Below are 15,663 nucleotides of genomic sequence, written 5' to 3' on the forward strand. Positions count from 1 at the left end.
GTCATAATTAAGTTGCCTGAATTGTCTGCACATTACTTCTGCATCATTAATTTGTCATATTTGCTGTTTATTAGTCTCTCTGGTTTTGCTAATCCCACAGATGGCATGAAATCAGATAAGTCATTCTATCTTTTCTAAACTAGAAAATAAAGCTGTAACCATGATTTAAATGCTTAGGGCCTGTTTCTTTGCTGCCTGACACATTGTGTCGTCTCCCCTATGCAAAGTGGATGTAATATGTTACCAGTCTGATCTGTAGTATTTTACACCGACTTTGCAATCCCTTTGCACAGATAAAAATTATTTCACAAGGTACCATTATGATCCCTTTATGCTGCTCTCATAGCATAATGGAGTCCAAAATGCCCCCTGGGGAATTGCTCCAGCAGCGCAGATGGTCCTATGCTGCTTCCCTGTGCAGACACTGGTGTAAGGATGTGTTGGGGACGTGGCTAGTGCAAGAATGGATGGAGGCTATTCTGGGCTGTGAGACGGCCCACTGGTTAAAAAGCTGTTTGAAGGCAAATTTTAAGTACGGAAATTTGCTGATATGGTGCAGTATCTCTTTAAGGCTCTTACAAGTACCTTTGCAGCGTAATGAAGAGTTCAAAGAGATCTCTGAAATAGTGTGTCTAAAATATAAAGACTAGATTATTAATGTTTTAAGTTTACATAGCATGTTGTATTAAACACAGTAAGAACACAATAAAAAAACAGGGGAGGGAAAATTACTTGAAGCATGTTAAGAATGGGGACAGGAGTTATACTTTCCATTAACAACTGTTAAAAATTAATTTGTTTCAGATTTCAGAGGAGGAGTGGGAGAGAGCAAAGTGGATGTGCAATGCTGCAAATCTTCATTAAAATAAGAGAAGAACTCATCTACCACTGCTGAAAATACAAATTCATTTAGTGAGGCTAAATGATTCGTAGTGTTCTCAAACTGAAAATTACTTAAAGTACACTTAAATGCAGGGGAAAACAACTATAATTTATTTTAATATCTTGTGGTAAGGGAGGAAGTTACGCATTAATGTGAAATTTCTAATGTCCCTGATGTAAGAGGTATTCTTCATATAGGAGGAAGGGGGTAAGAATGTGAGTTGATATATTTCACCAGGTAAGGACTGCTGAACATCTGAGTCGCCTTCTTGTTTACCAAATCCAACCACCTGAAAATTCAAAGGCCAGAGGGTTACCAAGAAGACAGTAGAAGTTTGCATGCTTAAAATCTAGACTAAGAGTGAGTCATTTTAAGCATATTTTAGCTAAACACTAAGTTTCAATCTGGACTCCATGGACACTCAATAACTATAGCAGTGGAGACCAAATTAAGGGTATGTCTCCGCCGCAATCAGAGGTATGACCACAGCCCGTGCAGACATACCTGCGCTAGTGCTGATCTAGCTAGCTCAGACAACAAGAGCAGTAAAGCCACAGCAGCATGGGATAGCTGATAGCCACTTAAGTCTACACCCAGGGTTCTAGGTGGGTTTGTACAGCCTGCGCTGCCAGTGCTTCACTGTTACGGTTATTCACACTAGCTAGAGAACAAAACTCGCTCTAGGGTGTCTACACTTTGCTGCAGTCACATCTCTGATTCCAGTGTAGACATATCCATAGGCTTTTACTTCTTTCTGCAACTTTCAGAGTTAAGCAATTTATTCCTAATACTATGAAAACTTTACATAGACAAAATTAAGGTTTATTCCTCTCCTCTGATATGGGTTTAAAGCAGTAACAAGAGTTCAGATATTAATAGCTATAGGAATAGATATTTTCAATTCTATCATTTAACTACTTTTTAAAAAGTGAAGGTTGTTCTTTCTGTTAGGGTGCTTCAAAGTGCTGCAAAGATGACTTACATAAGCCTCTTCACAGGAGTCTATTTTAAAAGAAGTTAGTCACAGAATGTGGGAAGGAAGAAAAGAACAGGCCATAGAAATTAAATAAGGAGGTTACTCTTAAGTCAATGGTGTGAAGCAATCTCACCTAACATCATGATGATTCCAAACATACTCACATGTATACTGAGTGCTTTCCTCTCTTTGCCTCTATGAGCTTGGAACCAGTCAACAAGGTCTGATTTAGTTAGTGATTGTAGTGCTTCAACCTAAAACCCACAAGAGTACACTTTTCAAATGTCCAAATTTCACACACATCTTTTAAAAGCACCCTAATTCCAAACAGTTGAACAGTATTTTGAACATCTCTACAAGTTTTCTGCCCTTGTCCTCCAGTTCATCCCAGAACAAACACTTGTAGCAAAATTTTAAATCCTGAAAGCAGCAGTTAGTGACAGAAACACTTGCTGATGCTTATGAAATGGAATTGCTAGAAGTGTCTATGAATTCTGAAGATCAGGTTTGAGTTGTAACTACTATTCATCTTGACACACTTAAGATAAAGATTTCTTTATACAGGTCTCTCCAGGTCACAATGCATTCAGATGTTGAGGTACTGACTCCACCCTCCAGGGCTCCATATTAATTCCTAATACTAGGTCACTGTATTGACAAGAGGTTAAACTTTCTATTCATGAAGCAATATTCATTATTGGCATAAGCCTGGCGCCAGTAAAGTCAGAGAGAATTTGCCATTGACTTTAATTGAGCCAGAATTTCACTCTATATTTCAAATATAAGTATCTAGTGAGACACAGTAAGACAATAACATTGGTTGATTTTTAAGTTTCATTCACTACCTCATAGGCAAGTCTGTCAAAAAGATACTGCTGAGACATTACTTCATTCCAATTTCTATCCACCTCTTCTCCAAGATAGGAATCTTCACATTTTTTAATATGTATTAGAGCACTGACCTGTAAAAACACACTGATTATTATTACTCTTACACAGAAGGCACCATATCAGGAAAGGGGTGGAATTCTGCTTCAAAAGGGTTTAGCTAGCTCAGGCTGCTGTGTATCGTATGATTCAAAGTAAAGGTTGAACTTGTGTTAAATGCAACTGTCGGCCTCTAAGGTTGGGACATTTGCTTTGAGTACTGAAATACTACTAGTCCTGGCATCCATTGAACAAGGCTGCATGTGTCCCCTGAGCTCATCGGGAGCCTTCCAGAAAAACAAGAGTCCAATCTCAGGAAGGGAAGAGTCCAAAGCCAAAAAAGGAAAAAAATCGAAGTGCCCTGTCCTTAGTTCAGTGCCAATTTCAGAAAATGCTACTGTGCACTGCAGCCCATGCCAGGAAGCATGACCATGGAGCACCAGTATCTCATCACTTCCACTTTCTCCCTCTACAAAGATCTTGCATGTTCTGTTTTTAACAATATGGGAACGATCAGAGCCATTCTTATGAGGCTGTGTTTGGGCTGCTTTTCCAATTTTACCTGAGTCCTGAATGCTTTTTCAGTTAGAAGCCTCATTTTCCCCTCAAAGTACAAAAGAAATTCTTCTATTTTCTTGTCAACTAATTCAGAGCTGAAAGGAATAAGGGAAATGTTAGGAACCATATGAATAACATTAGCAGAACTTAATAAATATGTGGGGTGAAATCAGTAGTTTTAAATCTGGAGCTAAGAACATGCTTTGCTGTTTGCAAAAGTGAGTCCTTCATTATCCTAAGGAGAAACTAAACAAGAAGGGATGAGGAAAAACAAGATTTTTGAGAGGCATGGAAAGCCCACAGAACACAACCTGTTTGCTCAGGAGCATATAAAGGAAAGACACTGTCAGTTTCAATTTTTAACCTTTCCCTGTCCTAAGAAATAAGGTAACTTGACAAATAAAACTAGCCAGTCCTTTCACATAAGACCACTAAAGATTTATATGCAGGAAGCCAATACTACTTCTACTTCTTTTAATCCTGATAGGTAAGGGCATGGCAGAAATTTGCAAGCAAGCAGTTCTAAGCCATCGAGAAAACATGAGCCTGGGTCCCAGACACAAGCTAAAAGACTGTAGGGAAGCAGGTGTGATAGAGGTGTGAACACTGTTTAAACAAGCGTTTCCCAACTGCTATGTCCATTGGGCTGACATTTCCAAGGAAAAAACATGCAGCAACTTGGAGGGGTGCACAGACAAAGAAAAGAAGGCTGTATATTATGATTGTTTCCAGATTCCCTGCTTCTGTTTTGTTAAAAATTAATGATCAGCAATAAATCTATTTAAAATCAGTGATAAGATGTTGAATCAAACCAGTTTATCATGAACTCTGAGTTTAAGATAAAATAGCATTTGAAAGGGCCATTCACTTAGATCGTTGAAAACTGAGATGGGTTTTACTGGCCTATGAAAAGTAAGTCAAGTATCATTTAATATACAGTAGTCTAATGTTCTTGTGTGTGTCATAAAACATTAGAAATGCTGTGCCGTGTGACACTGAAATAGAGAAAAGGAGGAGTGTTCTCAAAAGTGATGATCTTGAAAAGTGAGTGGGGGAAGTAGTTTGCCGAGCCCCCTCATGAGGGAACACCTTACACTGCACTTTATCGCTGACCACCCATCAGGATTTCAGAGGGAGAGTCCCCACAATGCCCCTAGGGACTATGGGTAGACGAAAAGGGAACCCTGACCTTTCCCCCTCCATCTGAGCTCTTTGTAGCATTAGAGCCTAAGATTAAAACTGTATGTGGAAAGTATGAGTCATGGCTGTGATTACACAGAATCTACTAAAGAAGTGCACCCTATGGAGCTAACTGAATACCACACATGCATACAGCTTCAGAGAGAAGGCATGCAAGAGTCATCTTTGAAGCACCCTAGCAGAGTGGACAATAAAAATCAAAGGTGAAATAAACCCAGCAAAAAGATTAAAATGCTTCACTCAGTTCAGTGGTAAATGAAGTTGGAGGAAATATAAGCACATCATTGTTGTCTTAAATAGACCACAATGTGTGGCATGAAAAGACCACCACTGGTTGATCAGATTCACACATGCTCAAAATTTTCACCATTAATCACTAATTTCTTAAAACGTCAGTAAATTCTCTATCAAATAAGGTTGATATGTTAAAACTATACATATGTCATATGTCATAGGGGCATTTTACACGCTCGAAAATAAGAAGTCACCTAACTTAAATGGAGAATCTGTGGTGTGATACTTGTAATATGGACATCAGACTCTGCTCCTAAACAGATTGCAAATGAGAAGAACCACCCAGGACCAGCTCTATTGTGTGAGAGCCATGAGGACACTTTTCAGTGCAGGCAAACTGTATTACACAGGTTTCAGAGTAACAGCCGTGTTAGTCTGTATTTGCAAAAAGAAAAGGAGTACCTGTGGCACATTAGAGTCAAATAAATTGGTTAGTCTCTAAGGTGCCACAAGTACTCCTTTTCTTTTTGTATTACGCAATTCAGCCACTAGGTGGTGCAATGGACAGATTGGAAATAACATTTAGCAAGATTTTACTTTGCAACCAAACTCCACAAGGAAACTGGAGACATACAGACATAGTCTTTAATTTATGCTATGGAGAAGCATATCTTTAAATATTTTACATTTACTGAAGACAGTCACAGAAATTACTATGAAAGGGCTCTATCTTCGACGCATACTTTATACCTCAGAGAAATGTGATTTATAAAAGGGCATGTTTACACCAAAAAATTCAACCACCAGAAGAATCTGTTGACTCTTTTATCACAGCTTTACTTGCATTGACAGAAAACTGATTTTGAGACTGTAAAACATGAAAATATTGGAGATAAATTAGTTACAGGGCTTGCAGATAAAAATCTTTCACAGCAGCTAAAATTAAAAACAGACTTAATCCTACACACAGCTATTTAAATAGCAAACTAGTCTGAGTTGATGAAACAGCAAAACCAAGAGCAATTCACCAAACCTAAAAAGCAAGAAACAGCTTAGGAGCTGTAAACAGATGCAGCATAACTGTTGAAAGTAATTATCATAAGACCCCTGAGAATAAAATGGACAAATTCCAAGCTAGCTACAAAGCCTTTCAGCCTAAATGCAGGAGAGATGGAAAAATTCATAGCCCAAGACATGTATTTACAGCCAAAGGCGCAAGATATAATAAATGCACAAAATACAGACATTTTGCAGCTCGTTGCTGCACCGAAGCAGTCAGGGAGTTGACCCATATTACAGACAGACAATCAAGAGTCACTGTTTCTTGGATCTATCTCATGTGATCATACAGAGCCTGCCTGGAGAGTGAAACTGAATATTCATGGAAAGACTATTTACTTTAAAACTGATTCAGGAGCAGATGTGACAGTTGTATCAGAAGAGACTTACCATAGCCTACAACCCCTCTCAGAGGTGAAATCATCTGAGATCAATAGAGCAAACTTTACAGATGGCAGATGCAGAAAAAGAAGATGATGACTCAAAGACTCCAAACTGACCAGAGACAGTCACTGCAATTAATGGACAGCCAGATGACCAAGTTGTTACACATTTGGGTTGTGTAATTAGAAAACCCATACAATTCAGAAACACTTAACAAAATGATATGTACTGAACTTTAAAGATAGCATGATAGTGTTTATTTTGTAAAATTTTATACATGGTAGGACTGTAAAACTTAAAGAGGGAGATGTAATGCTAAACTGTACTATACTGTTACCCACTAGGTGAAGCCATGTATAACATATCTTATCTACACATACAACAGCTCTAACTGGCGGTGCATTAAAGATGTCTTAAAGAAAACACATCTCCTGTATCTCTCTCTGGGATGGAAGCTCTATAACCAGTCCAAGACAGATTGCCACAAGACAGATATCAGTGCTAAAGTACTGTGGAAAAACATCAGGGGTCCTGAAATATTACTTGGCTATATGCTTACAAGGTGGTAGACAGCTACTACTTCAGCTGAGATCTGGAAAGTTTAGCTCTGAAAAGCCACAGAAGCCCAAAGGCCCCTGAGATGGAAACACTAACATGCAATTTAACCACTCTTTTAAATTATTAAGAGTAATAAATTCAGTTTAAGAACAGAAGGGACCACCAGAGCATCTAGTCTAACCTCCAGTATATCACAGGACGCCAACATCACCCAGCTACACCACACTAACCCCATAACTGGAAGTAAAGCAAAGAATTACAGCCCTCTGGAGATTTAACTATTGTATGCCCCAGGCAGAAAGCAGGAGAAGGAACTGAGGTAAACCAATGCTCGAGGCCTCTGCAATGGCCAGCAATTGATTAAACGAGATATACCCATAAAAACTCACTTGTTCTTGGTTGCTTGTGTGGTTACAGTAACAGAGAACCCAAGAATTCCAGATGTATTTCTACATTTAGGGTACACATGGTAGCTTAAACCAAAAGGAGAAAAAAAAAAAGTTCACAATTACAAGTCACTTTACATTTACCATCCACAATTACTAAATTAGAATATTGTCAATACATAGATCTAAGGTTTTAGCAATGAGGCAGCTATCAATTCAAGATTCCCTCTGAAATAACAAATATCAAATCTTTGCATCAAGTGCCCTTGGCCTTTTCTTGTTCAGCAAACAAGTTAAGGTGAGTACTCATGTTCTGAGAAATCCTGCACTCCAGCTCTGTGAAATTACAAGAACCCTTATAGTAAAAGCTAAGATTCTGTCATGGGTATTTTTAGTAAAAGTCAGGAACAGGATGTGGGCAATAAACCAAAATTCATGGAAGGCTCTGACCTCTCCCTTCCCTGACTTTTACTAAAAATAACCAGGGTGGGGGAGGACTAACAATCAAGCACTGCCAAAGGGCTGACCTCAGACAGTTTCTCCAGCCCCAGGAGGGCTGACCCAACCCCAGCTGCTGCTTCAGCCCTGGGGACCACTGCTCCAGCAGTCAGCCCACTGGCCAGCTGCTCTGGAAGCCCCAGGGCCAATCGCCAGCCATTGCTCCAGTGGCCCAGGGACTGCCCTCCAGCAGTGGCTCCAACCCTGCCACTGCTCCAGCCCCAAGGGGCTGACCCAATCCTTGGACACTCCAGCAGCCATGGGGCTGACAGGTACTCCAGCCCTGCCACTGCAGAAGAAGTCCCATCGGTCCCAGAAACCGTGATTCTCCACGACATAATCATACCATTACCGACAGTCCAGGTACTGTGCAGTCAGAGTTATTGGAGCCTCTTAGTTCACAGTAAAGAGCCTAAGTAGAACGGGTTGTAGCTGCAGTTGTGACAGGAGTTAATTCAAGTTCAGCAATCCCCACCCTTTTCATATGTGGTCCTGGTAAAGCTACAGTGGTGGCTACTTGGAAGACAGAGTGAAGGCATGTTACTTTTGAGGAAGTCTAGTTCCACAGCCAGAGTCAATGCTGATCACCAAGCTAAACAGATAGTCTTCTGCTTAGTCAAAATTATGTTGCCTTCTGGTTATGTACTCTAACCTGGAGGACAAGCCCTTGCTGACAATTATTTTTTCTGATGAGTAACTTGACCAGTTTAGAGGAGCTTTACTGCACATAACCTTGCCATTCTTACATGGCACCAAAGAAATTGGTGGTTTTGGCTTTAGTATGTTACACTGTACTTTCAGCCACACTGTGTCAGGAGTTAGTTATCATGCAGTAGGGAGTTTCCATAGTAACAAAGTACACAGGACTCATCATATATGATAAAGTAGCTGAACAGGAGCTGTACCCAATGCAGTGAACTTACCCAAGGGTTTGCTTGGTTCGTAGGAAGTTGAAGCAAGGCTCCTCCATGTGCATCTGAATACAGCATGAGTTCAGTCAGAAGACATTCATACTTAGAGCAACAGATATCCCACAATGGCCGCTTTCACTCAGACTTAGTACCGAAAAATTATCAAAACAAGAAACAATGGAAAGCCTAAACCTCAATGAATCTCCTCGCCCCAGAAAGAAATTAGCATGGAGTAAAACTATAACCATGTAACCGGATTACAAGATATCCTGATATTCAGGAAGTTTTATAGGAAGAAAGTTTACTCCACTGAATTCATGAGTTAAACCACTCATTGGGTTTCCCCAAACACTTATAGGAGAAATAAAAGGCTAATTCAAGTGGGTCACATGTATCACTAAGATCTGTAGTCTCATCTTGACACCAGCCATTGTTTTCATGGCAGACACTGTCATGTATAGGACACAGATACTCCCTCTATGGACACACATTAATAAACACTCAAGCGTTATTAGGAAATGAACAAAACTTACCACAAGCAGCTCCATAAGGGTGTATTCTCTTAAACTCCTAGCCCCAGACTAAAACCAAAAACATTAATTGAAAACAGTTTAGGGGTTTCTCATGGAGCTAAGAGCTATGGTCCAAGTTACTAGAGGGGCCTTTTTGAGAGAGAGAGAGAGAGAGAGAGAGAGAGAGAGAGAGAGAGAGAGAGAGCGCGCGCGCGAGCGCCATTCAGAGCGGATTGCACCATTAAGTACATTGCAATTTAAAAAAAGCAATCTGACTTTCTGGCCTCCAATGTGTCCTCAAAGAAGCCCTCTGAGTGGAAGACAAGGGCTGCTCATGGCAAAGGGACCAGAATGGGTGAAAACACAATCTTGAGGTAATCAAAGAATAGGGGGCATCAACAGGCACAATCTGTGGGAGAAAAGGCGAGGAAGGAAGGCAATATCACAGTGGAAGTGGATGCAACAGGCCTGCATAATGCATAATAGATCTAGAATTTTCACAAAACAATACAGACTATAACTTCATTAAGAGTTTTTAGAAACTTGGGCCTTGTTCATGTGTTTATGGGATGACTAGAATTCAAGACATATTCTTAAAATAACGGTTGGAGAATTTTTATGCTGATGGCTTTCCTAATCCAGACTGCACAACAAGTAGCAGCAGTCATCACAAGGAAAATAAATGAGTATACACAAATGTTTAACACATTACCTGATAATAGACTGTCACTTCAGAGTTGGCATCACCTCTGTTAAGGGTTTTCACCTTGCAGAGTAGGTGTGTGTTTGGCAGGTCTACCACTCGAAATTGAACAGGACATGGGTGTGGCAAGGGAAAGAACTGCAGTTTTCTGAAGGGAGTCCAAACAGCAAAGTGTCAAACACTTGTCCATTCCTTAACCCAAAACAAAGAACCATAATCTTCATAATCTAGGTGCCTCAATACTCAAAACAGCTTCAATCCCCTCCCCCTTCTACAACAAATCTAAAATCACATCCTACTTGAACCACCATCAGATCTGAACACCAAAACCAGAAGATTTCCAGAAAATAGTGACACTATAGTTACAACATTTCTTTTAAAAAAAAGGAAATTTCAATTGTTTACAACATTCTTCTCCTCTCCACAAAAGAAAAGTAAATGTTAACCAAGACTTATAACTTTGTAATATAATTATAGTTCCCAAGGGTGAAAGGTGAAAGAACCAAAGAGAGATACTCACAGAACAACATAATTCAGAAAATCCTTTGATTCCTAGGAGATAAAACATAAACATAGCTTTATTTAGAAGAATGGGATTATTAACCCTTTAAGCATCAGCTCCAATACATTCTACATCCATCCAGAAAGGGGCCAGCAAATACAGAACTGTCCAGTCCTCCCCAGCTTTGCCACATAGTACAGCATTTTGGCTAGAGGTTAGCCCAGCAACAAGTTTCTCACTTCCCCTACAAGGTGACAGCATGGTCTCATCTATGTTATTCTGTGGGAAGAAACAGACATCTCCAATCCAGTCTCTTGTTTGGGAGTTTGTAGCCTCTCAACAAGGCCAGCGTGGAAGACAGGAAAGAAGAAAGGAAATGAGAGAAATGATTTACAGAGTCTGCTGAGACTCTAAGCTTCAAGGGATATGCACAAAAGGAGTCAGTGGGAATCTGTGAAAGAGCAGCTTGGGCACCTGCTGAGGCAGTGCCAACAAACAAGAGAAAAACAGCTGTTTATGGTAAGTGCTGCAGGACCTCGCTGTGCAACTGCAGGGCATCCAGGGTCCTGAAATTCATTTAGCTCACAAACTACAGCACTTAGTGCAAAACATCTCAAATGCTCCATAATACCCATCCATCACTAAACCTCAATTTCTCCTAACAGCCGATGCCCATGTTTGTCATTACAAGAATCCCCACTCCCGCCAATATAGGGGTGTATTTCCCAAAAGGCTTGACGATCTAAGGACAAATGTTACCGATCAAGGGAAAAACTGATGAACACAAAGCGAAGACAGCAAATGGGTTCATGCACCATACTCACTGATCACACAACGTTTGTGACACTGCATCAATGGGGCCAAACCCTGTTATATCCATGTTTAAAAAAGCCAGTTAGACTAGATCAGACCTATGGCTGGATCCAGCAGTCCCCAGGAAAAAGCCTTCATCGACTTCAATAGGAGTTTTGTACGAGTAAAGATAACAGAACTGGATCCTAGCGAGGCTTAACATGGTTTGACTTTGCTACATAGGCTGTACCTACATTGGCAGTTTTAGAGAAGTTTTCCACAGTTGTACCAGCACCAGGGGAGCTCCACTGGTAACAAACACTGGGAGCACAAGTGCGAACAGGCTTTGGCCTTTTTTACCACCACGCAGTTTAAAAATTACTGAGCATATTTAAACGACATGGGGGGAAAATCAGCAGTGGCCAGTCTACATTTGCTGTCCCATAGGTTAACAGGGTAAGTTGCACTTCCATGAGATACCTCTAAAACTGCTAGTATAACAAGTAGAGTTATAGGCTGGCAAAACAGTGTTATAAATGCGGTTTGTGGCAACTGTGTTTGAACAACTTCTAAAAGTGATGGTTTGACCAATTAATATAGACTTCCAGCTTCAGCTGCTGAGAATAGTACTCACTCTGCTTGTGACGTTTCCTTGCACTAGCCCCTCCACATATAGATGTGATTTGAAGCCCTTAACAAAGGATGAGAGGGACTCAGTGTAAAGGCCCTTCATTAATCTCCTGTATCTATCTATCATAGACCACTTGCCATGCTCCAAAATTAAAGAATGCACATCTCTGTAATAAACAACAAAAAAGAATAGTTTTAATTAAGTGTCAATTCAGAATGCGTTGCCCAATAGGGACTTTAAATCCTGAACTACTTCTATCCACGCTCTGTGACCAGCACAATTTCAGCTAATCCTAACCAGAAATACCAAAGTACTGGTTAATCTGCCCTAGAGCTTCAGTCCTACCTCAGCTCCAAAATGTCTCGGGTAACCTGAGCCCTCAGTGGCACAACTGCTTTGGAATATCCCTGGGGGAAGACTTAAATACTGGTTTGCCAGGATGTGTCATAACGCAGATTGTTTTTCTTTTCTAGGCCACTTATTTAACTCTGTGGACCTCTATTTCAGACTGCTGGTGTTTTTTAACCCACAATGTTACTCAGCCAGCTATAGGAACTCCACAAAGTGAGCTGTCATCAGAAGCAGAATTGCAGAGTAGCACAGGCTGTTTAAACAACAGAAGAACATATTAATAAAAACATCTTAAATTTTCACTCTATATATTTGAAAACTGAACAGGCAGAGGGTTAATTATAGGGTCCAACCAGTAAGAGCTGAAGCCAACTCTACCTCCCTCCCTCTCCTCCTACTCCCTCCCCGCCCAGCATCTCCCAGCAATATCAAGCCTGGAGGAAATAGAAGTGAACCCAAATATGCTATGAGGGCTAATGTGATTCTTGGATGTAGGGAGGAGGTATGAACCATTGATAAGATGATTATTGGAATACTGTGTCCGGTTCTGGTGTCCACACTTCAAAAAGGATGTTCAAAAATCGGAAAGGCAAAGCCAAAGGCAGCAGAGAAGGAACTGACGGGGGGGCTTGGTTGCACAGCACTATGTAACCGCCTGTGGCAGCGCAAGATGGGGACAGCACATGTACAACCCAACCACGCACTGCTACCACAAATCTCCGATTACAAGTGCAGTGGCACACAATTAACTGTAGCCCCTGAATTTAATATTACTGTGTATGCCCCAGAATTTGACAGTACTATAGTCAGGTATCTTGTGAGTTCAGCCACTGTCAGCTGAAAACCAAACATCAAATAGCTGCATGTTTGCAATTTTTCTATCAGAATGGAAGGTTGGGACAAAAAGTGAAGATTCCATTAAAATAGAGGGAATGTTTCGACAAAGACCTTGGTTTTAGGTGCCTCTAATTTGGAAGTTTATTGTTGTTATGACTAGAAATGCTTTGATGCTAAGGAGAATAATGAACTGTTATTGTCTGTTACTAGAGAAATTGTTAGACTATTAGAGGCTATTATGAATTATGCACTTTGTCTGGAGAAAATGTATAAAGAGTTTAGTAGAAAGGGTGCTTTGGAGCAGTTTGAGGAAGTTTTCTTTGGGCAAGGATCTGATATCTAAGTTCACCAGCAGCTAGATAGAAGGTGGGCCCCCCCGAAGCCTGGCTTCTGATTCCTCAAAACCATCTCTTGGATTTAAGTAAATAAAAATGTTTTAAGATGCTCTAAACCTACTGCAACAGCATACGTATAGGTCAGCTTGAGATCTCAAAAAAAAAAAAAAAAAAAAAAAAGTCATTTTCGGTGAAAGCAAAGACAGTTACCTTTTCCGTAACTGGCGTTCTTTGAGATGTGTTGCTCATGTCCATTCTACATTATGTTCATTCCATATTAGGTGTACGTGCTCGCCACATGCACCGATGCCGGAAGTTTTTCCCTCAGCAGTATCTGTAGGGGACGGGCTCTGGCTCCCTCTGGAGTGGCGCCCACATGGCATGGTATAAGGGGCACCACCGGCTCGCCCCCACCATCAGTTCCTTCTTGTCGGAAACTCTGACAGTGGGGAAGGAGAGCAGGTCACTGAATGGACATGAGCAACACATCTTGAAGAACACCAGTAACAGAAAAGGTAACTGTCTTTTCTTCTTCAAGCGCTTGCTCACATCCATTCCATATTAGGTGACTCCCAAGCAGTACCCCTGGAGGTGGGTAGGAGTTCATGGACATGTAGATTGCAACACAGCTCTGTCGAACCCAGCATCATCCCTGGCCTGATGAGTGATAGCATAATGAGCGGTAAATGTGTGAACAGATGACCACGTTGGGACTCTACAGATGTCTGGGAAAGGGATGTGCGCCAGGAAGGCCGCTGAAGACGCCTGTGCTCTTGTTGAGCGGGCTCTGACGATCAGCAGCAGCAGAACCCCCGCCAGGTTGTAACAAGTCTTTATGCATGATGTAATCCAATTGGAAATCCTCTGTGAGGACACGGGGTGACCCTATCCAGTGTAGCGACAAAGAGTTGAGTCAATTTTCGGAAAGGCTTGGTACATTCTAAGTAAAAAACCAAGGCCCTTCGGATGTCCAGGGCATGAAGACACCTCTCCTTGTACGGTTTGGGACAGAACACCGGGAGGAAGATGTCTTAGGTCACATGGAAAGCGGAGACCACCTTTAGCAGGAAGGCCGGGTGGGGCTGCTACTGAACCTTATCTTTGTAGGAGACCATGTACGGAGGTTCTGAGGTCAAGGCTTTAATTTTAGAGACCCGTCTTGCTGACGTCATTGCCACCAGCAACGCTGACAGATGGGAAAGGGAGCAGGAACCCAGCGGCTAAAAGGGCAAGCCGGTGAGCCTAAAGAGGACCAAGTTAAGATCCCACTGTGGGACAGGGGCCCATACCTGTGGGAAGAGTCTCTCAAGCCCCTTCAGGAATCTGACCGTCTTGTCATGGGAAAACACTGTCTGTCCTTGGATCAGTGGATGAAAGTGGAGATGGCCACAAGATGCACTCTAATGGAAGAGTGCGCCAGGCCCTGGTGCCTCAAATGAAGCAGGTAGTCCAGGACAGTCTGTATGGAGGAATGCGAGGGAGAGATGCCCCGTTCAGACGCCCAGAGGGAAAACCTCGTCCACTTAGCCAGGTAAGTCAGTCTAGTTGAGGGTTTCCTACTTTCCAGGAGGACCTGTTGCACTCCTTCTGAACAGGTCCACTCCTCCAGAATCAGCCACTCAGCATCCTCGCCGAGAGGTGAAGGGACCCGAGGTTGGGGTGTAGGAGTTGACCATAGTCCTGTGACAGCAGGTCCGATCCGTTGGGCAGGGGCCAGGGAGGGGCCGCTGACAGGCTCGTGAGCGTGCTGAACCAGGGCTTGCGAGGCCATGTTGGGGCAATCATGACAACCTGTGCCTTGTCTCTCTTGAACTTTGCCAGGGCCCTGCTGATTAACAGAATCAGAGGGAAAGGGTACATCAGGCTCCCTGACCACGACAGGAGGAAGGCATCGGAGAGGGAGTCCTTGCTTAGACCCTGTTGAGAACAAAACTTGAAGGGCTTCAGGCGTCAATGGCACCTGAAGCTGTCTGGGGTCTGCATCACTATCTAGAGTCACAGGCAAAGCATGGTATGGGCTGCACTGCTTGATTTGAATGGGGGCCCAACTTCCCGAGGGGGATGTTGAGCTGCCCGACACGGATCTTGGCTCTCCCCCTGCCCTTTCCTTTCCCTGGTGGGAGGTAGGAGACCTTCCCCTCACAGTTTTTCAGCTGCTTGACTGGAGCCGTGGAGGGAGACTGGTGCCAGCTCGTGGACGGTGCCAAGAGAGCACTGCGCACAGAGGCCACGGTGCTCGGTGCGGAGTCAGACCGCTACTCCTTTATCGGAGTGAGTGCCGACTCCATTAGGAATGCCCCTAGAGAGATATCGTGCTCCTTCTTTGTCCTAGGTTTGAAGGACTTGCAGATACAGAACTTGTCATTTATGTGCCCTTCACCTAAGCACCTTAGGCAGCTGGTATGTGGATTGCTGATGGGCATAGG

At 42.3% G+C, this 15,663-nt stretch overlaps 1 protein-coding gene across 1 annotated transcript in view; it reads right to left on the reverse strand.

The window, feature by feature from the left end:
• Positions 1 to 992: 992 nt before the first annotated feature.
• LOC144268742 (nardilysin-like) overlaps positions 993 to 15,663 on the reverse strand; it is a 94,295-nt gene continuing 79,624 nt past the window's right edge. The window contains exons 22-31 of the mRNA XM_077823922.1: positions 11,718 to 11,880; positions 10,310 to 10,341; positions 9,799 to 9,937; positions 9,108 to 9,155; positions 8,587 to 8,639; positions 7,169 to 7,252; positions 3,349 to 3,439; positions 2,705 to 2,821; positions 2,024 to 2,113; positions 993 to 1,172 (exon numbers count right to left, since the gene is read on the reverse strand). Of these exons, the coding sequence (XP_077680048.1) occupies positions 993 to 1,172; positions 2,024 to 2,113; positions 2,705 to 2,821; positions 3,349 to 3,439; positions 7,169 to 7,252; positions 8,587 to 8,639; positions 9,108 to 9,155; positions 9,799 to 9,937; positions 10,310 to 10,341; positions 11,718 to 11,880 (997 nt within the window). The remainder of the gene's footprint in view (positions 1,173 to 2,023; positions 2,114 to 2,704; positions 2,822 to 3,348; positions 3,440 to 7,168; positions 7,253 to 8,586; positions 8,640 to 9,107; positions 9,156 to 9,798; positions 9,938 to 10,309; positions 10,342 to 11,717; positions 11,881 to 15,663) is intronic.

This window comes from Eretmochelys imbricata, chromosome 8, assembly GCF_965152235.1.
Source record: "Eretmochelys imbricata isolate rEreImb1 chromosome 8, rEreImb1.hap1, whole genome shotgun sequence".
Taxonomy (NCBI): domain Eukaryota; kingdom Metazoa; phylum Chordata; order Testudines; family Cheloniidae; genus Eretmochelys; species Eretmochelys imbricata.